General features: G+C 41.1%; 3 protein-coding genes across 9 annotated transcripts in view; 1 reads left to right on the top strand and 2 right to left on the bottom strand.

The window, feature by feature from the left end:
* The window catches only part of STARD9 (StAR related lipid transfer domain containing 9), a 115,575-nt gene extending 110,563 nt beyond the window's left edge, over positions 1–5,012 (bottom strand). For all 6 annotated transcript variants that reach the window (XM_068945997.1, XM_068945998.1, XM_068945999.1 and 3 more), the window contains exon 1: positions 4,890–5,012. In XM_068945997.1, coding sequence (XP_068802098.1) covers positions 4,890–4,936 — 47 coding nt within the window. In that variant the 5' untranslated portion in view covers positions 4,937–5,012. The remainder of the gene's footprint in view (positions 1–4,889) is intronic.
* Positions 5,013–7,897: 2,885 nt separating this feature from the next.
* HAUS2 (HAUS augmin like complex subunit 2) lies at positions 7,898–12,721 on the bottom strand. Its single transcript, XM_068945996.1, has 6 exons — positions 12,425–12,721; positions 11,816–11,908; positions 10,277–10,346; positions 9,359–9,491; positions 8,599–8,707; positions 7,898–8,461 (listed from the first exon to the last, which is right to left on the bottom strand). Exons 1-6 carry the CDS (start codon positions 12,713–12,715, stop codon positions 8,312–8,314), a joined length of 846 nt encoding a protein of 281 aa, XP_068802097.1. The 5' UTR covers positions 12,716–12,721; the 3' UTR covers positions 7,898–8,311.
* Positions 12,722–12,752: 31 nt separating this feature from the next.
* On the top strand, positions 12,753–18,503 carry LRRC57 (leucine rich repeat containing 57). 2 transcript variants are annotated; one of them, XM_068945990.1, is made up of 6 exons: positions 12,753–12,882; positions 13,614–13,792; positions 15,056–15,191; positions 16,318–16,586; positions 17,039–17,224; positions 17,814–18,503. In XM_068945990.1, exons 2-6 carry the CDS (start codon positions 13,709–13,711, stop codon positions 17,853–17,855), a joined length of 717 nt encoding a protein of 238 aa, XP_068802091.1. In that variant the 5' UTR covers positions 12,753–12,882; positions 13,614–13,708; the 3' UTR covers positions 17,856–18,503. The 2 variants fall into 2 exon arrangements, with proteins under 2 accessions (XP_068802091.1, XP_068802092.1); XM_068945991.1 differs by having other exon boundaries at positions 12,776–12,882; positions 13,643–13,792.
* Positions 18,504–19,056: the final 553 nt, after the last annotated feature.

The raw sequence follows: 19,056 nt of genomic DNA, 5'->3' as shown, positions 1-19,056 counted from the left end.
CAGGAACACCGCTGGAGGACTTTGCTGTGCACAGGACCACTAACGAGGAAAACGAGTGCTGCAGCGCAGACTGTGACAGCAGACACCCACACAGCTGGAAGTACAGTGCAGCTCTGCCACTTGGGACTACCCAGACGTTTCTTTGACACACTGATTTCCCAAAGCGTGGAGCACAAGCTCAGGAACTCATGAGGGCATGGGAAATAACCAGCGGGCCATGAGGCCTTCAAGTCACAGCTTAGAAACAATGCAAAGCAGAATGAGGTGAAGGGCAGCTTTCAGGTAAAGTCACTTGTTTAGCAACTCTTTTAGATGACATGTCCATGAGGTTCATAGAGGGTGGACAGTTCATTTGTGAGCTAATAAAGATACCAGGAAAGATCCTTTCATATAAGAATTTCCTTGTCAGTCTCTCCTTTCCCAGGCCACAGAGGCAGCTGGAAAGTGGAGGATAAATTTTCTTCAGCAGAGTTAGCATGCCTTTTGCCGAGTCCTGCACAAGCAGCTCCCAAACCTGTGGATCCAATGGATTATTGCCAACTCCCCAAAAGTGCCACAGGGCAAGTTGCATGCCCTAACATTGATTTTTTAAACTAAAAGCACTATAATTTTACAATTTAATTAAATAGACTAGCTGCGAATGATTTTACCCAGACCTCGATCTACAATCCATGAAGGAATGCAGTATCTTCTGGTCATGAGTATGGAAGAAGAGACTCCTATTATCAATGCACGAGACTTTTCACTGCGCTATAGGGCACTGGTTTTTAAAATCCTCCTTTCTCCCTATTCAAAGACTGCTTATATAGCAGTTCTCAAACTGCAGTGTGAAAAGGGAATGCGTCCAGGGTACGTGCAAGTGACCTGTGAACAGCTGGAGGAAGAGCAGAAGATGCAGAGAAAATGTCTCACAGGGGAAAAGGCTTGAGGATAAGCAGCTGTGCTCCATCCTGGTCACAGCTATACCCTCCTGGACACTTCCCCCACCCATCCCCAGAGGGCCTCCCACCCCAAATACGTTCTGTACAAACACACCCTTCCCTTCCTCCTCCCATATAACACATGGCTGAGGTCTACAGTAAGAGTAATCAGCTGCCACAATTGAGTGCTGGAGTTGTCACACGTTACAATAACAACAAACATTTGTAAAGACAGCAGCATATAAAAACTAGCATTGCTTTCTACTGGCCTATATCAATATTCAAAGGGTATGTCTAATACTGCAAATGCCCAATACAGCTTTAAATCAGCTACCCAAGTATCAGAAGTGCCCTAGATACAGTACTGAAGCTCCTGACAGGTAATGTACCATCTTCTCAGGCCAGCTATACTATTTCCAGGTCCTGACTTTTGAAAGCGAGATGTGGTACCACTCCACTACACTGCAGACTGCAGCAGACCCCACAGCAGAAGTCAAGAAAGAAGTAAAGGGACCTGCATTCCAGCTTCACATAATTACATGTTAGCAGTGAAAGTGTTTCTCAATAGCTTCTAACTTACAGCCAAAAATAACATTACACTTTTATTACAGAAGTCTGATATCTTTTTTAATAGCCTAAGCATTAAATGTCTGGCAATAAACCATACATGGATTTTACTAGTTCCCAGCTCCTATTTAGTACTTGAAAATTATCTACCGCTGTAATCAATTTACACCACCCATTTAAACTTCCCTATTTTGTTCTGAGGGGGAATGTATTTAGGCAGAACAAGTACCCATTTAACCATAATGCAGCAATTTTTTTTTTTAAAGTGTTGGGTTGTTGTTGGTGTTGTTTTTTAAAGAATGTCACACCAAGGAATATTCAATTTACTCCCAGGACAATGCTTTGGTGATGAAAAATACTTTAGTCTGTCACAGAATGGCTGATGCTTCCGGCATTATGAAGAACACTCACCACAAGCTATTTAAAGTTTAGGCAAAGAAAAAATTTCTGCATTTTGTATTTTAACTGTACTTGCTTTTTAACTCTTGAGGAATACTTGTGCATACGAGCCCTCTGTCAAAGAACGCATTGTGATGAGCGCTGTACAAGCAGAGAACAAAAAGACCACTCTTTGCCTTATGCTAAATAACAAGTAGCAGATGTGATTAATATGGTTTATAAAAAATGGATACTTCAAGCAGAGTAGGATTTTATGATCACCTATATTAAGATCTTTTAATTTGCAAATTTTAAGATGCAAAACCAAGAGTTCATCTGCCATTATGAATTGAATAAGTAGAAGCAATGAGCAAGTAAAGTCTTTTATGATAGTCTAGAAACGACCAACTAACTCTCTGATTCTAGTCTTTGCCCACAGCTTTTCAAATTTTAGAACTTTTAAAAGGAAAGTTTAATATTTTTGCCTGGAACTGTAATGGTAAATGTTAAAGTATCTGCATCCGCTTAAACTGAAAATTTTTTGCAAGAAGAGATCCTATGAGCTCTATCAACCTGAGCACCTACTGGAGACTACCATGGCGTGTGTGCGAAGAGGGAGTAAGAGGTGTATGTGGCCACAATATGGAGGTAGCGTATGGAACGGGAACAGAAAGAGGCCTTTATCTCCATGGAAAGCTTTAATCCTTTCAATCTATACAGATTACTTTAAGCATTCATATATTTGCCATTTGCCTGAAAAGTCATTACATTTGGGCAGTTTGGGGCAACCTTAAAGCAAGTTCTCTTGCCAGAACTTTCAGAGAGAACATCCAATCACTTCGACTTTTCTTTCACTACAAAAATTAGTAATAACCCATCTTGAAAGCTTTTGCTGACCTCAGCTGTGGCAACACAGCAAAGGAGTAAATGGCCTATCGCCTTTGGGGCCAACTGCCACAGGGCTGATTTCTGCATCCCCATCCCACCAGTTACACTACCATAGGTTTAACAGATGGAATTATTTAGCAATCTCTTCCTGTATTATCCCCTGGGTTTCCACTATCACCTTTGTACAAATGTTTGCATTTCAGTGCCAGTTTCCTTTGTGCTGGAACCTCTCCATGTTTCTGATCCCACTCTCCTCTCCAAACTACACTTCCTACCAAAGAGCTGGCCCAAACAGACTACGCCAAAGGTTTTCCTGTTTACCACACCTTACCTGAGTGTAACGAAGCTCTGTTTAATGCTACCAATCAGGTAAGAAACAGCAAGACAGAAGTGGTGCAAAGTACCTCACAAAGGAGGTGCTGGTGAGAGGGAAGATCACTTCCCTGCCTGTTGAATCTTTGGCCCTGCTTCCCCAACAGCTAAGCAGCACTCATTTTGATCCATATCCACAAGAGACCCAACTAAGCCTGCCACATTATTGCAAATAGACAGCCAAACGCTGTTGTAGGAGAAACAAATATATCATAGACTGCACAATGAAATACATTGCCAAGTTGAACTTTTTAATACTTTCAGTCTCTAGTGAACTCTGCAAGACTGAAACAAAGGGTCCTAGGGTTTAGATAATTTAGTATCATTCCAAGTTGTCATTTTATGTTAATACTTAGCATGCTTATATTGCTTTGTATTTCTGGCGAGCACAATGAAAATTTATTTAACCAGTTTCATACAAACAGCTAAAGCTAAGAATGACAGTAAAAATATAGTCAAAGAATATCTCCAACATTAAAGCAACACTAAGCACTGAAAGGCTAAACTTAGCTTACTTCCGTGCTGCAGCTCTTCTTACAATATATCAGTCCCTATTAAAATGGGTTCTACTCAGCACTGTGTTATAATCAGATTTATTATTACCTGAACATCTGTTTTTTAATGTAATTATGGACAGAATTTTTTCAGAAGTCAGTTATGAGTTAAAGCCAAAACATATCGAAAACCTGTAAATTACTTTCCACCTTTTCCATTTCTATTATTCAAGACTAGCAATTTTTATTTATTTTACACAACACTCGCTGGTATCTTTTCTTGCTTGCAAACACCATTAAAATAGAATAATGATTTTGTTGAATGCTTAACTAGTATGAAGTTTAAAATAAAAATTACACAGGCTTGAACAAAACCAACAAGAAAGAGCTTAAAAGTAGAAAATAGGTTCCTGTATTGCTGGCTACATGATTAGACTACTTTTTCTTTAGCTGGGCAACTCTACAAGAAGCATCTCATCTTCTGCAGGAAAGGGCTGCTTATTGCAGAAATCAATGCAGTCAGAAGATTATATGAGGGACTCGTGTTAAAAAGAAAGGATCAAATCAAAGACCAGCCCTTGGAGAAAGCGCTCATAGCACTTTTCAAATCCTTTCTGCTTGAAATGCTGTAGAGTTTAATAGGAGGAGTAAATTACTAGCCACTGACATTTTCACTGCTTACTTACTCACTCTTTCTTTACCTCTCAACATTCCCAAAGTCTGCAAGGTTTTAATCATGCATTATATGCACACACCACCAGACCACCGTGCTGTGGCACCTTCTTGTTTGTGGGAGTTGTCTTTAAGTCATATTATCTAGTTTTCAGGGTTTCTATTGGAGACAAGCAAGCCGGGGAGGAGGCAGAGCTGGGCGACGACGGGAATATCCGGCTCCTGCCTTCGCTGGAAAAAAACAGCGACAACAAAAGGGGAAGGGAAGATTCCCTTACACTAAATGACAACTGGGCTATTTTAGAGACTTCAGGAAGAGGGTGGTCAACCAAACAGCACCAGCTGGGGATTTTTTTTTAAGAAGACTTTCCAAGCTTCTTCTCAGTGAGCTGGAAAGACGAATCCTACCACTCCTGATGCTATACTTCAAGCCTTTTAGCGCCTGCTTTCTCCTCCTCGTTCCCGAGGAAGCCACCCCCGGCCCCGCACGGGGAGCGGAGCGACCCCCGCCAGCCCTCGCAGCCGCCCCGCTCCCCTCCCCGGCCGCGGCCACCGCCCGCCCCTGCGCCCCTCTTCCCCCCGCCGCGCCCCGCCGCACCTTTTGCTCAGCGGCCGGACCCGCACGGCCACCTTGACGTTGGCCATGGCTCGGCTCGGCTCACGCCCGGCAGCCCGGGCAGCAGCGGCCGCCCGCGCCCCGGCCCCGCATCGCGCCCCCGGCGCGGCGCCCCGGCGCCCGGGGAGGAGCCGCCCCGCCCCGCCCCGCCCCGCCCCGCCCCGCCGGGGAGGGTCCGGCCCGCACGGGAACAGCGGCGGCGGCCGCGGGAGCGGGAAGCCTCCGAGGGCAACAGCGGAGGGTCTCCGCCGCGGCAGCGGCGACGCCTCGCCTTGAACGCCGCCCTCGGTTGCGCCTGCAACCGGCTCTGCCTGCGGAAGCGGGACCTCGGAGAGCGGGCAGCGACAGCCCTGCTCCCCCGGCAGCACCACCAAACTTCCCTTCGCTGCTGCACTGTGGAATTCACTTGCACCGAACGGCGAGGCAATAGGGCCATAGAGGAGTGTCGTCAGGACGAGTCTCACTAGGGACTACATCACCAAACTAACGTAATTCGGGAGTAAAAACCGTCTATGTAATCCGAAGTGCACCTGTAGACATTTCTTTTCCTAGCCGCGTGCAGGCAATCATAAAACTAAAGGGTTTTAAACAGCAAAGCACACTGCCTTTAAGTCATTTGACAAGAATTTAAGGAAGGGAAGTATCCATTTCTTACCAATGCTACAGGAATGCTAAGCATTTGACTGCTTTAAATTACTTTAAAAAGGCCAGTAGGTTACTTTGAGAGCTCCAATCTACTTCACTCAGTTTCATGCTATTGTATTGATAAAGCTTATGCACTTAGAATAAAATTAACATCACCGAAACTTGAAAAAATTGGTTTTTTCAAGTTTAGAATAAATTGGTTTAGAATATTGTCCCTCTTGACCACTAACACCACTGCAGAGATGTGAGAGCAAGTAGCACTAGTCACAGCCAGGATGTCAGGCTCAAGAGACAATTCTTGTTTGTTTTCTGCCAACGTTGTCACTCAATTTTATTGGATGTTTTTTCAGGATTTGCATTTCAAAATAGTAGAAGTTCTGTGCTGAGATTCCTAATTAATGCTGTGTTTGCATTCTCAATTACAGTAATCTTTTTTTACATGGTATAAGAATGCCTTTTAGTCCATTTTAATTAAATGGCAATGTATGTTTAACTTGGTTATCCTGTTTATTTGTACTTTAAGGATGAAGTTCTCAAACTCTTTGCCTTAAGCTCCAGAAACATAAAATCTAAATGAGAGAGATCTCACAATACACAAAACTTCCAGTGTGACTATGGTATAGATCCTGCAGATTGAACATTTTTTCCCCCCAATTCATGACCTACAACAGCAATGTTAAACTAAATACCTGCAAGCTTTGATTCATTGCTTCCATCAATATTTTGACTCCTTTAACCGTATTATAAAAATAAATTAGCATGTCAATGGCAAATAATATTAGCCAAACTTTACTATCTCCCAAGTCAACTCTCCAATAATGGATAGGGTAAAACAAAAAATACACTTAACTCTTTCAACAGAAACAAATATATATTTTTGCCATGTTTCAAGGAATTAAAATGAACAAACTTACTAGAAATTTGTTCATCCTACTTCTGGAAGCATTAAATTATGACAGCTTTAATACACCCACCTAAAGCACCACTATAAAATAAGCCGGGAGAAGTTAACCTTGTGATTGAGGTATAGGACCATGATTCCAGAAGTCTGGATTCTGTTCCTTTCTGTATCACAGAACATACAAAAAATTTTTAGTAAAAATCCCAGCTCCTCTGCAATTGTGTGGAAGATTTTCCTTCCACATCTGCAACGACAGTCATACAGAATTTCAGGCTCAAATCCTGCAATGACATATAACAGGTGTTCACAAGCAGATCCCATTAAAATTTAGAGGACTAAAACTCCAGCTTATACTCTTAAATCCTACGTACTGACATTCTACTTGACTTAATCCAAGTCATTTCTATCTTCTTAACCTTTCTCAAGAGAAGCTGAGAGGAAAATCAGCTACACTTACACATGATAGTAGAGAACAGTTAGGCAGCTAGACTCCTTGACATCACAGCCAAAAGAATGATGCATTTTACAAAGATTAGCAACAGGATTCTCAGTAAATGTCAAATATTTAATGTAAGGCAGATCAACTACAAGGAACTCAGATCAGAATGTGCTCAACAAAGGATTAAGTATTTCTTTTTCAATTCTACTTTAAATTTCTCATATGTAAAATGCTGTGCACAGAATGATGTACAGAGGTGAACATACAGTTAATCAGATCAACTACAGTGAAATCTGTGGGCTACTCAGCCACCTAGTGGTTACCTTCAAAAAATAATGGGCTGTTTTTTAAAACTAGAAATCAATAAATTGAATACAAGAATTCAGATGACAAAGGATCTGATCCATGCAGTAACAGAAAGGAATAAATCTACACCAGGTTCAATTTGCCCATGTCTTGAATATAAAACCTGACAGCCTCCAAAGTCAACCAACTATCCTGGTTTATAGATATCCTGCCAGTGATGTTTTACTAAGAAATCTTTTTAATGACGTACAAGTTATTAGGGCTTCAAACTGGAGCAATCAACGTTTTTGCTACACTGTCAGTCATACCTAGGGAAAACGAGTTTTATTCTAAGGGAGGCACTGAAGATAGAACAAGTAATAGAAAAGGAGAGACTGAAGAATAAATTTATCACTATCATAGAAACGCAGACTACAAGTTAGTAGAAATTTTATATGTATATACACACACACATATATATAAATAAAAAACTTAGTCCATTCCCTGCTTTTCCAAACAACCACACCATTGTCATAACAAAGGCTAACTTAAAACTACTTAGATTCCTTCTTTCTACTGCTTCCAGTGAAGAGTGTTCCAGTTTCACCTATCTGGTGGTGGTTGGAACTCTTAGATTGCAGCTTATGTTTCTATACCAACTCTGTATTGTTCTTTTGTTTTAATTATAGGATTTTGTAACAAAATATAGAGAGACTTAGCTCTTAATAATCTGGTGCATTTATTGAAGTTTTACCATGACATACAAAATATAACATATTATCATGATACTTACAAAAACAAATGTAGACATTGTAGCAAATGCATGACCAATATAAAAAACCTGCCTTGAAGACACAGGCTTTAACACAACTCTACTTGACTATTTCAAAAAGGAACTCCCTAACAGCCTTCTCAGTTTGTTTTTGTATGACCTATTGCTCATTGTCCAATTTCTTCCTTTTTTATTTTAATAGTGGAGAACTGTTAACCATTCAAATATCATTTAAGAACAAGAAAATAACTAGCTATAAAATCCCTGTTGGATTAAGGCACAATTACATTGTAGTTTTCACAGAAGACTGTTAAAGGGTAGTTCTTTGAATGGCCATCCTATCTGCGGAGAAAAGTGATTTGTCAGGTTAAAGAAAAGCTAAAGTCCAGCTCAACAGTACTGCAGATGCTGTCAGAATGCGCTCCTTTTTGCAGTTCCCTCCATTTCAGTATTTGCTCTGTCAGTTCCTCCAACTCTGTCACTAGCACCTCTGTTTTGGTCAAAGCAGTGTCCTGAAACAGAACAGAGTTGCATTTCATCCCTATTTATCCTGTCATACCAGCAAGACACAAAACTAATCTACACAATTAAACAGCAGTGAGTTCTTTAGGCTGGAAGACACAGAAAGCTCCGTTCTTTTGCTACTCACCATATTCTCCATGACGCTGGGTATCTGAGGGCTGCTTCTTATGGTCTGCAAATGGCTTTCAAGCTTCTCAATGAACGTCACAGCCTCAGTCAACAACTCTACTACATACCTGTAGTCAAGAATGAACCCTCCTACTCAAAAGCTGTGCAAAACAATGAAGGATTTAATACTTTCCAGCTCTAACTACTTTCCATGTGGGTTTTCTTAATCCTCTCCTCCTAGTTTTATGAGAGTCCCTGACGATCTAATTGATTTCTCAACAATTAAAATTCTTTGAAGACTCTCAGCAACGAGTAGAGTAGGAATTACAGGAGTAAATATGCACTTGTTCGGTAACCTCAGCAAGAAAGACTAGATTTTTAAAACATACTAGACATCTATGAGAATCAACCACACGTGTATTCTGAGCAAGTCACAGTGAAAGCAAGATGGCAAATATGACACTTCCTGCTTATGCAGAAGCATAAGGAATCAAGCATTTAATACATCTCTACAAAGTCAGAGCATGCATCTTTGTGAAATCTTCAGAAGAGAAGACCAAATCACCCTAAGCAAATATTAATGAAAAGACTTATCAATATCTTTCTATAAATTTAGCCAAGGAGTGAACTGTTAGTTTTTAGCTGAGGTTCCACTAGCTATTTTTATTTCTCTTCTTCTCAATGCAAAAGTGAATGAGAGCATGCAACTTTTATTGCCCCTTAGCTCAAATTGATTTGGATTCATGCACACGCAAAACAATTATTTTCTATATGCCTACTTGTGGAAAGGAGCCTCAATAGGCAGGTTCTCTTGACATCTGGGCTTCATTAACCTTTGTCTGAGAGTCCTTTTCTCTTTCAGCACTGCTTCCAAGTGTCTGTTCATATCTTGAAAGATCTGGCACTTTTTGCCTATAAAATAAAACTGCAAAGCTGAAACTATTGGCCTACTAAAACGACAGCAAAATTTCCGCTGGAGAAAAGTATAAAGAAAAAGTCTGATACACTGCACAAGACAGTTTATACTCAAGAAAGTTCATGAGTGACTTGTGTTAGACTGCACAGGACTTAACATTAGAATATATTTGGAAGAAAGTCATAAATATTTACTTTTTAGATATACAGCTTTGTTGTTTTAAATTATCTGTAGTTCTAAGTAAAACATCTTTAAGCGATGAAATCCACTTCTTAATCTGTATCACAGAATTGAAGTATTACAATATGTGTCACTAACATAACACAGCATTAACAAGCTAAAGTTTTTAAGCATCCATCAAGTGGTAAAAGCAAATACTAAAGAAATAAACCCATATGCTCCCAATCCACTAAAATAAAAATTCAAGCAATTCTAGGGACATTACACATGAAGCAAAAATACACGTCAGGTTGCTGGAAAAGCAGAGAAGCAGCACACAGGCCAGGGGAAGGAAAATAGATTAGTGACGATCTCAGAACCCCTGATGTTCCACTGACCTTGGGGACAAGAAGAGGCACACAATTACATATACACAGCTTCTACTACCACAGCAGCAGGTGCACGTTCTTTAGGGGCCAATTAAGCACCTGCCACCTCTAACAAGCTATCCAGTGATGACAGATGTAATAATTTCTAGAAGTGTTACATACTCAGATGAAACATTAATCTGCTGATGAAGTCATTGAACACTCATTTTTTTCTAGCATATAACTGCACTTACTCAAATAAAAAGGGTGAGCAATGTCTGCTGTCTCCTTCTCCAACTGCAGGATTTCAGTTTCCAATTTTTTCTACAACAATAATAAAGATCAAATCAAAATGAAAGTGTATTTTTAATTAAGAGACTGAAAGAGACATTGAGAGAGAGAACAAGGTGCTCTTGTGCCGTTTTCGCTGTTGAGGTTTTTTTGGTCAGTAGGAAAAGGCTCATAAAAATCAGTTTGGTGATTTAATAGGAATTTGTGGTGGAAAAGGCAGATCATGCAATTTATTCTTAAAACACAGAAGCTTTTATCACCCACAAAGCAGTTTCATAGTCTATATCTTGCTTTAAAAAAAAAAAAACACACACAGCAAGTCTCCTCCTTCTGCTAAGGGTTAGGTTTTGTTTGTTTGTTTTTTTTAAGTTGAGGGATAAGCTATCTCACATGAACCTCTTAGCTTTAATTATTTTCAATGACAAACCAGTGCAAAAGCAGCAGACACCTTTTTATGATTTGTACTATTAAACAAAAAAGATGCTTTGAGAGGAGACCAAAAAAAAAGCGTTTGTGCATTCCTGACCAAAAGCAATAAGCGACAGAAGTACAAAGGAAAAAGGACAGATTAAAAACAGACTTAAAGTGAATGTTATTGGACGGTAAAGACAGATGAACAGAGCTGTGACTTGACAGCAAAACCTGTTTAGAACTGCTGAGTAGGTGTTTCCCCTTCCTGTGTGCTTTTAGAAAACAATAAGAATCATAATCTGTTCAGAAAAAAACAACTATTGGGAATGGCTGAAAGAGTTGTGATTCTTTTGGCTAAACAGGAGAAGACTGAGGAAAAGACAGCAGACATCAGTCTTTCAAGACACGCAGGGAACAATTGTTTTCCTTGATCACTGTCAGAGTCTATTCTGTGCATGAAAACTTCCAGCAAAGGAGGTTAAGTGGTCATGTTACCCACAATCGAAAACTGTTCCTTCTGTCAGTAGGGCAGGATGATGCCAGCTGTCTAACCTGTTCTCCCAAAAAACTACATGGGCAATTTGTCACACTGCTTTGCAGTACAGCTTTGTAGCTGCTGGAGCCCAAATTGTATAATTTAACAGGCACAGTTTTCCCACTAGCCAGCAAATGCTCAGAATACATCATCATAAAATATAACCCAACAGCTAATGGAGGCAGTAGGAAATGACTGAGGCTAGCTCTTGCTAACCAACAAAATGGTTCAGCTGTCTTATAAAGAAACACGTTTTTTGCAAATGAAGTCAACCACACATTCTTACTTGTTTCTCAGTTTCTTCAGAAAGCTTCAGACCACATCGCAGTCAAAGATGTAAACTATGTCTTTCCAGTTATGCTGAAAACTTATTTTATCATTTTGTTCTTTTCTCTGTGACAATTCAGTCCATGGGGAAAAACTGCCACATGTTAAATAATTAAACTGTTAGAAGTGTGAAGCAATTGCACGTTTCAATTTAATGCCTCATCTGGCAACATGTATTACCTCAGCGTATGACCTGTTGAAAGTTTAATGACAACAGTAAAGGCTGTACCTGATTGATTTCAGCACGAATGTTTGCTATTTGCTCCATCTCCGAGAACTTCATAAAGCATGGGGCTTTTTTACAGGTTAAATCCAACGTCTCCTGTGAAAGGAAAACAGCAGGGAAAAGTGCAGACAGCAGCAAGAAGGTATTGGGCAAATTCTCAAGATTAACAGTAACTCTGACCACTAAAAGCTAATCAATTTCACTGGGCAAAATATTGAATTTCTTCTGAGCATCTCATAAGATATATGCATTATTTTGGGGAAATAAGTGTGAGCAAAAACAAAACTTCATGAAAGACCGAGAGAGCTCTCTGAAAGGCCTTTGCACATCACTGCAACGCGCTACAGAGCACCGAAAGGCTCATGTAACCCAGAAAAAAAACACAGCCTAGAAGGTGCGGTTACTCCTGATCAGAAAAACTACCGTTACGCGACATACAGCGAGGTCCAGCACTAAAACGAAAACCTCCGTCTTTTCGGGAGGAGCCGCCCGAGCTCCCCGCGGCCGCGCTCCCTCCCCACCCCCCGCCGCGGGGAGCCGTTAGCGCCGCTCGCCCGCCCCCGCCAGGGCCGGGCCGGGCCGGGGGGCCTCCCCGGGCCGAGGCGCCCGTACCTGGCTCACGACACCCGCCGCCAGGCACCGCGCCAGCACGGCCGCCGCCGCCGTGGGCCGCCCGCCGTCCCAGGGGCTGAGGGCGGCCGTCCCGGCCGCGGCGGCCTCCCCGGCCCGGCCCCACGAAGGCAACAGGGCCGAGAGCGCCCGCGACGGCGACGGCGCCGCCCGGGCGCCGGGGCCAACGGCCGCTGTTGCTGCGGCAACGGAGCGGCCGCGACGCTCCGCCATGTTGGGCGTCCGGGAAACCCGGGCGGCTGCGAGCGTGTGCGGCCGGAGCTTCTGCGCCATGTTGGGAGTGGCGGGGACGGCGGCCGGCGAGCTTCTTCCGCTTCCGGGGGAGGCGTTGGGGGAGGCGTTGGGGGCGGCCGAGCGGTGCCGCCCGCGGGGGTCCGGGCCGCGCGGGGACGCGGGAGGCGGCGCCGCGCTGGGGCGAGGAGGCCGCGGCATCTCTGCAGGTAGGTGGGGAGCCGGGCGGGAGCCGCCGGGCGGGGTTGGCGCCTGCCGGGGGGCCGGGGCCCCGCCGCGCTCGGCTCGGGGTGTCGGCCGGGTGCCGCCGTTGGCTCCCTTTCGGCCTTGGCAGCAAGGAGCGGTTGTTAACGCCGGGCCCCGTGTTGCAGGCTCCTGGCGTTCTGCGTTAGGTTTGGTTCTCCGCCTTCTCCGGCTCCGGCAGATCTGACGCTAATCCTCTGGTCCGGTAGCTCAGCGTAATTTCTTCAGGGGATTAAACTCTGCTGGAGCTGCAGGCGCTGGGTATCTGCTTCTAGAATCAGAACAAAGGAGTCAAGTCTTTAAATAAATATCCCCCCCCCCCAAAAAAAAAGAAGTAAGTAAACACAAGCATAGTATTAAAAGCAGCGCTGTGCTTGTAGACTGACGGCATTAAAATAATTTAAGAGTGTCCGCGGTTGCCTTGTGCTACTGTTCTGTGAAAGAGGAGAAATATGGAAAGTATGCAGTGTTTCACTTAGTTTTGATGATGCTATTGGTTGAATTAATTCAGTGCCCAGGTTGCTATAAGGAAGGCATCTTAATCGGTTGGGTTAGCCTGTGTAAGTTTTAGATTTCAGTTATTAGGGAGATTAAAATGCATTACTGAAACATTGCATACACTGCTCAGTGTGTCCAGATGCCCGTAATGTTGAAGACGCTATGTGCAAATTGCTGTTTACATCTGCTTTTATGACAGAGAATTTGGGTTGCTGTCCTCCAATATAGAATAACTGAAAGAGAGTGGCCGAGATTATCACTCAAATTCTGTATACTTCACAAAGAACTGTCACGATGGGAAATAGCGCATTGAAAGCCCACCTGGAGACAGCACAGAAAACTGGTGTGTTTCAGCTAACCGGAAAGGGACTTACAGAGGTAATAGAACTGTAGTGTAAACGTAGCTGCTTGTGTATGTTACTGACGCTTTTGGAGAGGGATCCGCACTTCATGCTTATAATGCACTAGATGCATGCATTTCTTATAAATGTCTCATATTGTTTTCAGCAAGTTATTCTCTTCTTTTTACAGAGCAGATTTTTGCTTGTGCTGTCTTCTAACTGAGCATTTGCTTGCTTCTGATCTTATACTTTAGAATGAATGTATGCTCAAGAAGCATGTTTACTAGTTACTATGCATTTGTTGCGCTTTTAAAATATGGCTCAACTCAGAAAACTGTAAACTTAATAGGGAAAAGAAGTAAATTTTTAGCTGTATTGTTACCTAGAAAGATACTCCACAATCTGTGGCATTTAGATACTTATGCTGTGTTTAATCATAATCATATGGATAGCCAATACAAGCTATTCACATGGCTGCAAGTATCGGAGTTCAAATGTTTTCGAAATTATCCTGACTTTGACCCCATCACAGAAAAACGCAGAATGTACTGGAGCTGTAAGTCTAGTTTCTTAGGATAGCCAGAATAACTCAACTGCAGTAATTTTCCATGATTAAAGTATCTCCTTCCATTATTCTACCTTCTCTCTTCTTTTTTTCTCTACTAGAGTAAGGGAGAATCAAAACCACTGATCTATTGACTAGGACTTGCTGATGGTCATTTGATCATTGTCTTTTTTTTTTTTTTCTCAAGTCAATGCCAAATGCAGATTACACTGCTGAGATTGGAAGTTGATGGAGTAGGCGAGTATAGTAGGCAAGAATAAGGGAAGTGGTTTACATAATTATTTGAAAAGAAAAAATTTAAAGATTTTTTTTTTCCCCCCAATCCTACTGTGCTAAAATATAGGGAAGTAGTTAACTAGCTGTAGAGGATTTTAATAGGCATTTTTAAGAGAAACACAGAAGAGAACTAAAACATGACCAAGCTTGCATCATGGTGTACTTTATTCTCCTTTTTTAATTTAAATTATTTGGATTAAAAAGCACTCTTCCTAGATGGTGGACTGTCTCCCTTATGTCTCTTTTTCCTCTATTTTGCCATTTAATACTTGGATGAAAAATATTAAATATATATATCTATATTAGTGAATTTGTCGACTTAATTGCATACTGTGATGATTGGATATTGTGTAGGCCAATTTAATGATTCATATATCAGTTAAAATTTCAAAGCTCTGTGCCTTGAACATTTGAAGTTGTATCAACTATTTTAATGCAGTATCTTTTTCCCTCCACTAGTTTCCTGAAGATCTGCAGAAGCTAACAAGCAACCTAAGGACAATAGACTTGTCAAACAATAAAATGGAGATCTTACCGCCACTGATAGGAAAGTTTTCCTTTCTGAAGAGCCTTGTTCTAAACAACAACAAACTGAGTATGCCTGCTAATTAATATCTCCAGAGATTTTTAAAATAATAAGCTGACTTCTCTGATCAGAAACTAAATTTAATGCTTTAACTCTGACTGGATGTAAATGGGAAGTTTAGTCACCTAAACTGAAATCTTTGGAATCGTGTACAGGAAGAAAAAAAAAACCCCATAAATTCATCAGAAATAGCCAACTTAATTGTATTATCAGTTTTACAATGTCATATAAGTACTTAAAACCATATGGTTTCTGTGCTGTGACTTGCCTGCTCTGCAAGTTTAACAGCTTCAGATGGCTTAGTACTTGCACAGAGAACAGGTAAAGATGATCTGTGGAAAATATTGCTGGCCATTCAGTGGTTGTACTGTTTGTGTTGGGCGCATCCTGTGGAAGTTCAATGAAATTTAGATACTCTGAGCTATGAGAGATGCTGTCTTTTGGATGACTAATAAAATTCTTGCCTGTGTATGGAAAATTAGGTTGAGCTGAAGAAACTGTCTGTATTTTTGTGTGTGTAATTGTGCACTATCTGCTCTTTCTTTCTTTTTTAACAAACATAATTTACAAACCTCTCTGCTTCTGTAGTGCAATTCAGAAGAGCTACAGGTTATAAAAGAGTGTAGACAGAATGAGGGTTGAATGAACCCTACCAGACCTTACCTGGTGAGGCTTATCTGCTGGTATGATACGGTATGAATTATCTGAGAGCTTACTTTTGAGTAAGTTTAATAATACCTTTGAAGGGCTGCAGCAGACCTCTGAAGCTGTGAACTGTCTGGTACTTCAAACGTTATAGGATACATGGGCCAAGTGGTTAGTAAAGAGTGTAACTGATTGATAGTCTAAAATTCTCTCAGAGCAGAGTAGCGTCTTCAGCCTGTAGTTTGAAGGCCCACCTTGTTTGCAGATTATTTTTAACATATTTATGGAAGATGGTTAAAAAGCATCTGTTGTCAGTGCGTTTAAGTTTGCTGTGCAGGAACCCGTGCCTTCATTGGAAAACTCGGAGGGATCCTGTGAGAAATTACTGTAATATAACTCTATGTTTTCCATGTGGAAGCTTATTTGCCTTAAAAACAGTAAACGTTTTTATCCATTTAGGTAATTTCTTTGTTCTGTGATTTATTTCTAGCTGCTTTACCTGAAGAGCTGTGTAAATTGAAAAAACTGGAAACGCTGCACTTGAATGGCAATCACTTGAGGCAGCTACCAGCTGCATTTGGACAACTTTCAGCTCTTAAAACCCTGAGCCTTTCTGGAAACCAGCTCCGGACTGTACCTACACAACTGTGTGGTCTTCGCCACTTGGATGTGGTAGATCTTTCCAAAAACCAGATCCAAAGCGTGCCTGACACTGTGGGAGAATTGCAGGCTATTGAACTCAATTTGAATCAGAACCAGGTCTGGTAACAAAGATGTTATAGGATTTAGGACATGATTGTTTGTCTTGGAGTTCTGTCCCCAGGACATAAGATGAGACCATCAGCACTTTATAGGTAGAAGAGATATCTCCTGCATGCAACAGAAATTCACACACTGTCGTATCTTCAATGGCCTGATTTGACGATCAGGTTCCTACTCAACAAGTGTTTGAATTATTTTTTCTACAGTTAACTTCAGGATTTATCAGTTAAACAAATGCGTAGGTTGCCCATCATCATGGAAGAACAAAAAAAAGTTGCTTGGATTTTTTGACCGTTGCTGTTATTTACACGTTGTCGTTAAGTTGTTAGTGTAGTTAATATTTACAGAACGGTGATTGTTCCACGTTAGTCTGAAACACAGCCCGCTTTAAATAATGATGGATCACTAACACTAATCCTGTTTCACTTTTACTCTTTGATTTGTATCAGATATCCCAGATCTCAGTGCAGATCTCCCACTGTCCACGCCTCAAAGTCTTGCGTTTAGAAGAAAACTGTCTAGAACTCAGCATGCTTCCTCGGAGTATCCTCAGTGATTCCCAGATCTCACTGCTTGCAGTAGAAGGCAACCTCTTTGAAATCAAGAAACTCAGAGAACTGGAAGGTTATGACAAGGTTTGTGTATTCTTTTTTTTTTCTTTTACAAAGAAGCTTCCTGTAAACGCCCTACCCTGTACCTTTAAGAGCTGCTACGCTGGTGAGTAAAAGCACAGTCTGCTGGTGTTGTCACTAGTACTGGATTCTTAACTAACCTCTGAAAAGAACTTCAAGAATTCTTTAAAGATGAACTTTCGTATAGGATTCAGGATCAGTGTTCTTCCATCAGCATCTTATGAGGGGTAGGTAATGATGACAGGTGTGTGTACAAGTAGTAAACCCCTTTGACAGTATAGAAAAGCAGGATAAAAAGAAAGTAAGGGATGCTTCCTATCACACTGGTCTTAGCTGTTTAATGTTATTTCATCCTTAACACTTCACATAACTGTTCTGCACTGTGAGGACTTTCTGCAATAGCAATCTGAATTACAGTAATTTGCTCTAAGATTTTTTTTTTTTAATTAAAGCTCTAATGGTTGCATCTGCCAAATAATAAATAATGCTGTAGATGCAGAGCACTTTTGACTCTGAGACCAGAAGCTTAGCTGCTTGCAGTAGTAATGAATCTTGCATTAACTTCAGAATCTTAAAACTTTTTCTTTTATAGTACATGGAGCGGTTTACAGCTACAAAGAAGAAGTTTGCATGATCATTTTTCTGACCCTGTGTATTACTGGAAAGAAGAGTTAGTGACTGAAGCACCTGCTGCAGTGACTTAAACCAAGACCAATTAAGGAGGTTGATCATACTGTCCTCTCTAGTAGTCTGATACAGTCTGCTAAGCTAAGGCAACATCAAATAAACTTGAAGTAGAGAACAGGGGTATTGAACTGATGAACCCGCCAGCAGCTGGTTTAAGATTCCTTGCCCTCATAGCTTTTAACACACTACTTATTCTCCTTTGTCAGGGCCCTTTCTTCGACAGAAAAGAGAATGAGTGTTTTGAAGTTGCCAGTTCCTCTTTGTGAGGAAGCTTACTGCTTTATAATAGGATTACTTCTGGAAACGTTTTTCTATGTTAGCACACTGAAGTCTGCTACCAAAGCAGATCCAAATCATCATCATTTGTCTTGCTGTCAGCACACTACAGAGAAGAGCTTTCAAAGATGTTATAGTTCTTAACCTGTGTAAGTTTGTTATGGCTGTTTTATTAACTGCTTCTAGTAAACAGATCATGTTTTGAGCATTTATCTTTATTCACACTGTACTTCACAGGCTTTCTTTTCCCATAAGCAACAATTGCACTACATTCCCCTTCTGCCTGAGCTGTATCTAATAAAAAAAATGAGGTTTCATATTCACTGTATTTTATAAAAATGTATTTTGCTGGAAAAGATAATATCCTTGCACTGAGTCTGTGTACACAGCTATGTTGAAGGTCTTAATCATCACCTTATTGCTGCTACCTTATTACTAAAAGCACCCAGCAAGAGCTAAAGTGTATGCAATTATGTTACAAGTACTGAAAAGGAAAATGTATTAGTCTATTTTAGTAAAGCTTTTTGAAAGTGTTTACAGTTATTTGGTGCAACTGCTGCTGTTGTCACTTAACAAGTAGTACTAAGTTATCATTGTTGAAGCCATTGCTTTAGATGCTTTGTTCCATCAGTTGCTGGTAGCAACTTTTTTGACAATGCATAGTGGTATGTCAGCCTTGTAGCAATTCAGTTAGTATGTACTGCACGCTCAGAACAGTATGAAGTGGAGCTGTACTAAGTGCCTTTCTTGGTAAGATAAGCACAGATGCATCTCTGAGGCTACTTACAGGTAATTTTACGTATTACTGTTCTAGACCTATGCTTTCCTACATGAGGCAGGAAAGACATTTAGGCAATGAACTTAAAATTACT

Source organism: Struthio camelus, chromosome 5 (genome assembly GCF_040807025.1).
Source record: "Struthio camelus isolate bStrCam1 chromosome 5, bStrCam1.hap1, whole genome shotgun sequence".
In the NCBI taxonomy this organism is placed as follows: domain Eukaryota; kingdom Metazoa; phylum Chordata; class Aves; order Struthioniformes; family Struthionidae; genus Struthio; species Struthio camelus.
Note: the sequence above shows the minus strand (reverse complement) of the source record. Positions and strands in the feature narration are given on the sequence as shown.

Bases quoted from the DNA above. Each gene is read 5' to 3' on its own strand.
- LRRC57 (XM_068945990.1), top strand. From the start codon at position 13,709: ATGGGAAATAGCGCATTGAAAGCCCACCTGGAGACAGCACAGAAAACT. The intron at 16,587-17,038 runs GTCTGGTAACAA...GATTTGTATCAG, and splicing joins TCAATTTGAATCAGAACCAG to ATATCCCAGATCTCAGTGCA. The intron at 17,225-17,813 runs GTTTGTGTATTC...TTTCTTTTATAG, and splicing joins AACTGGAAGGTTATGACAAG to TACATGGAGCGGTTTACAGC.
- HAUS2 (XM_068945996.1), bottom strand. From the start codon at position 12,715: ATGGCGCAGAAGCTCCGGCCGCACACGCTCGCAGCCGCCCGGGTTTCC. The intron at 11,909-12,424 runs GTACGGGCGCCT...TTCCTTTCACAG, and splicing joins CGGCGGGTGTCGTGAGCCAG to GAGACGTTGGATTTAACCTG. The intron at 8,462-8,598 runs GTGAGTAGCAAA...GTTCTGTTTCAG, and splicing joins CCAGCGTCATGGAGAATATG to GACACTGCTTTGACCAAAAC.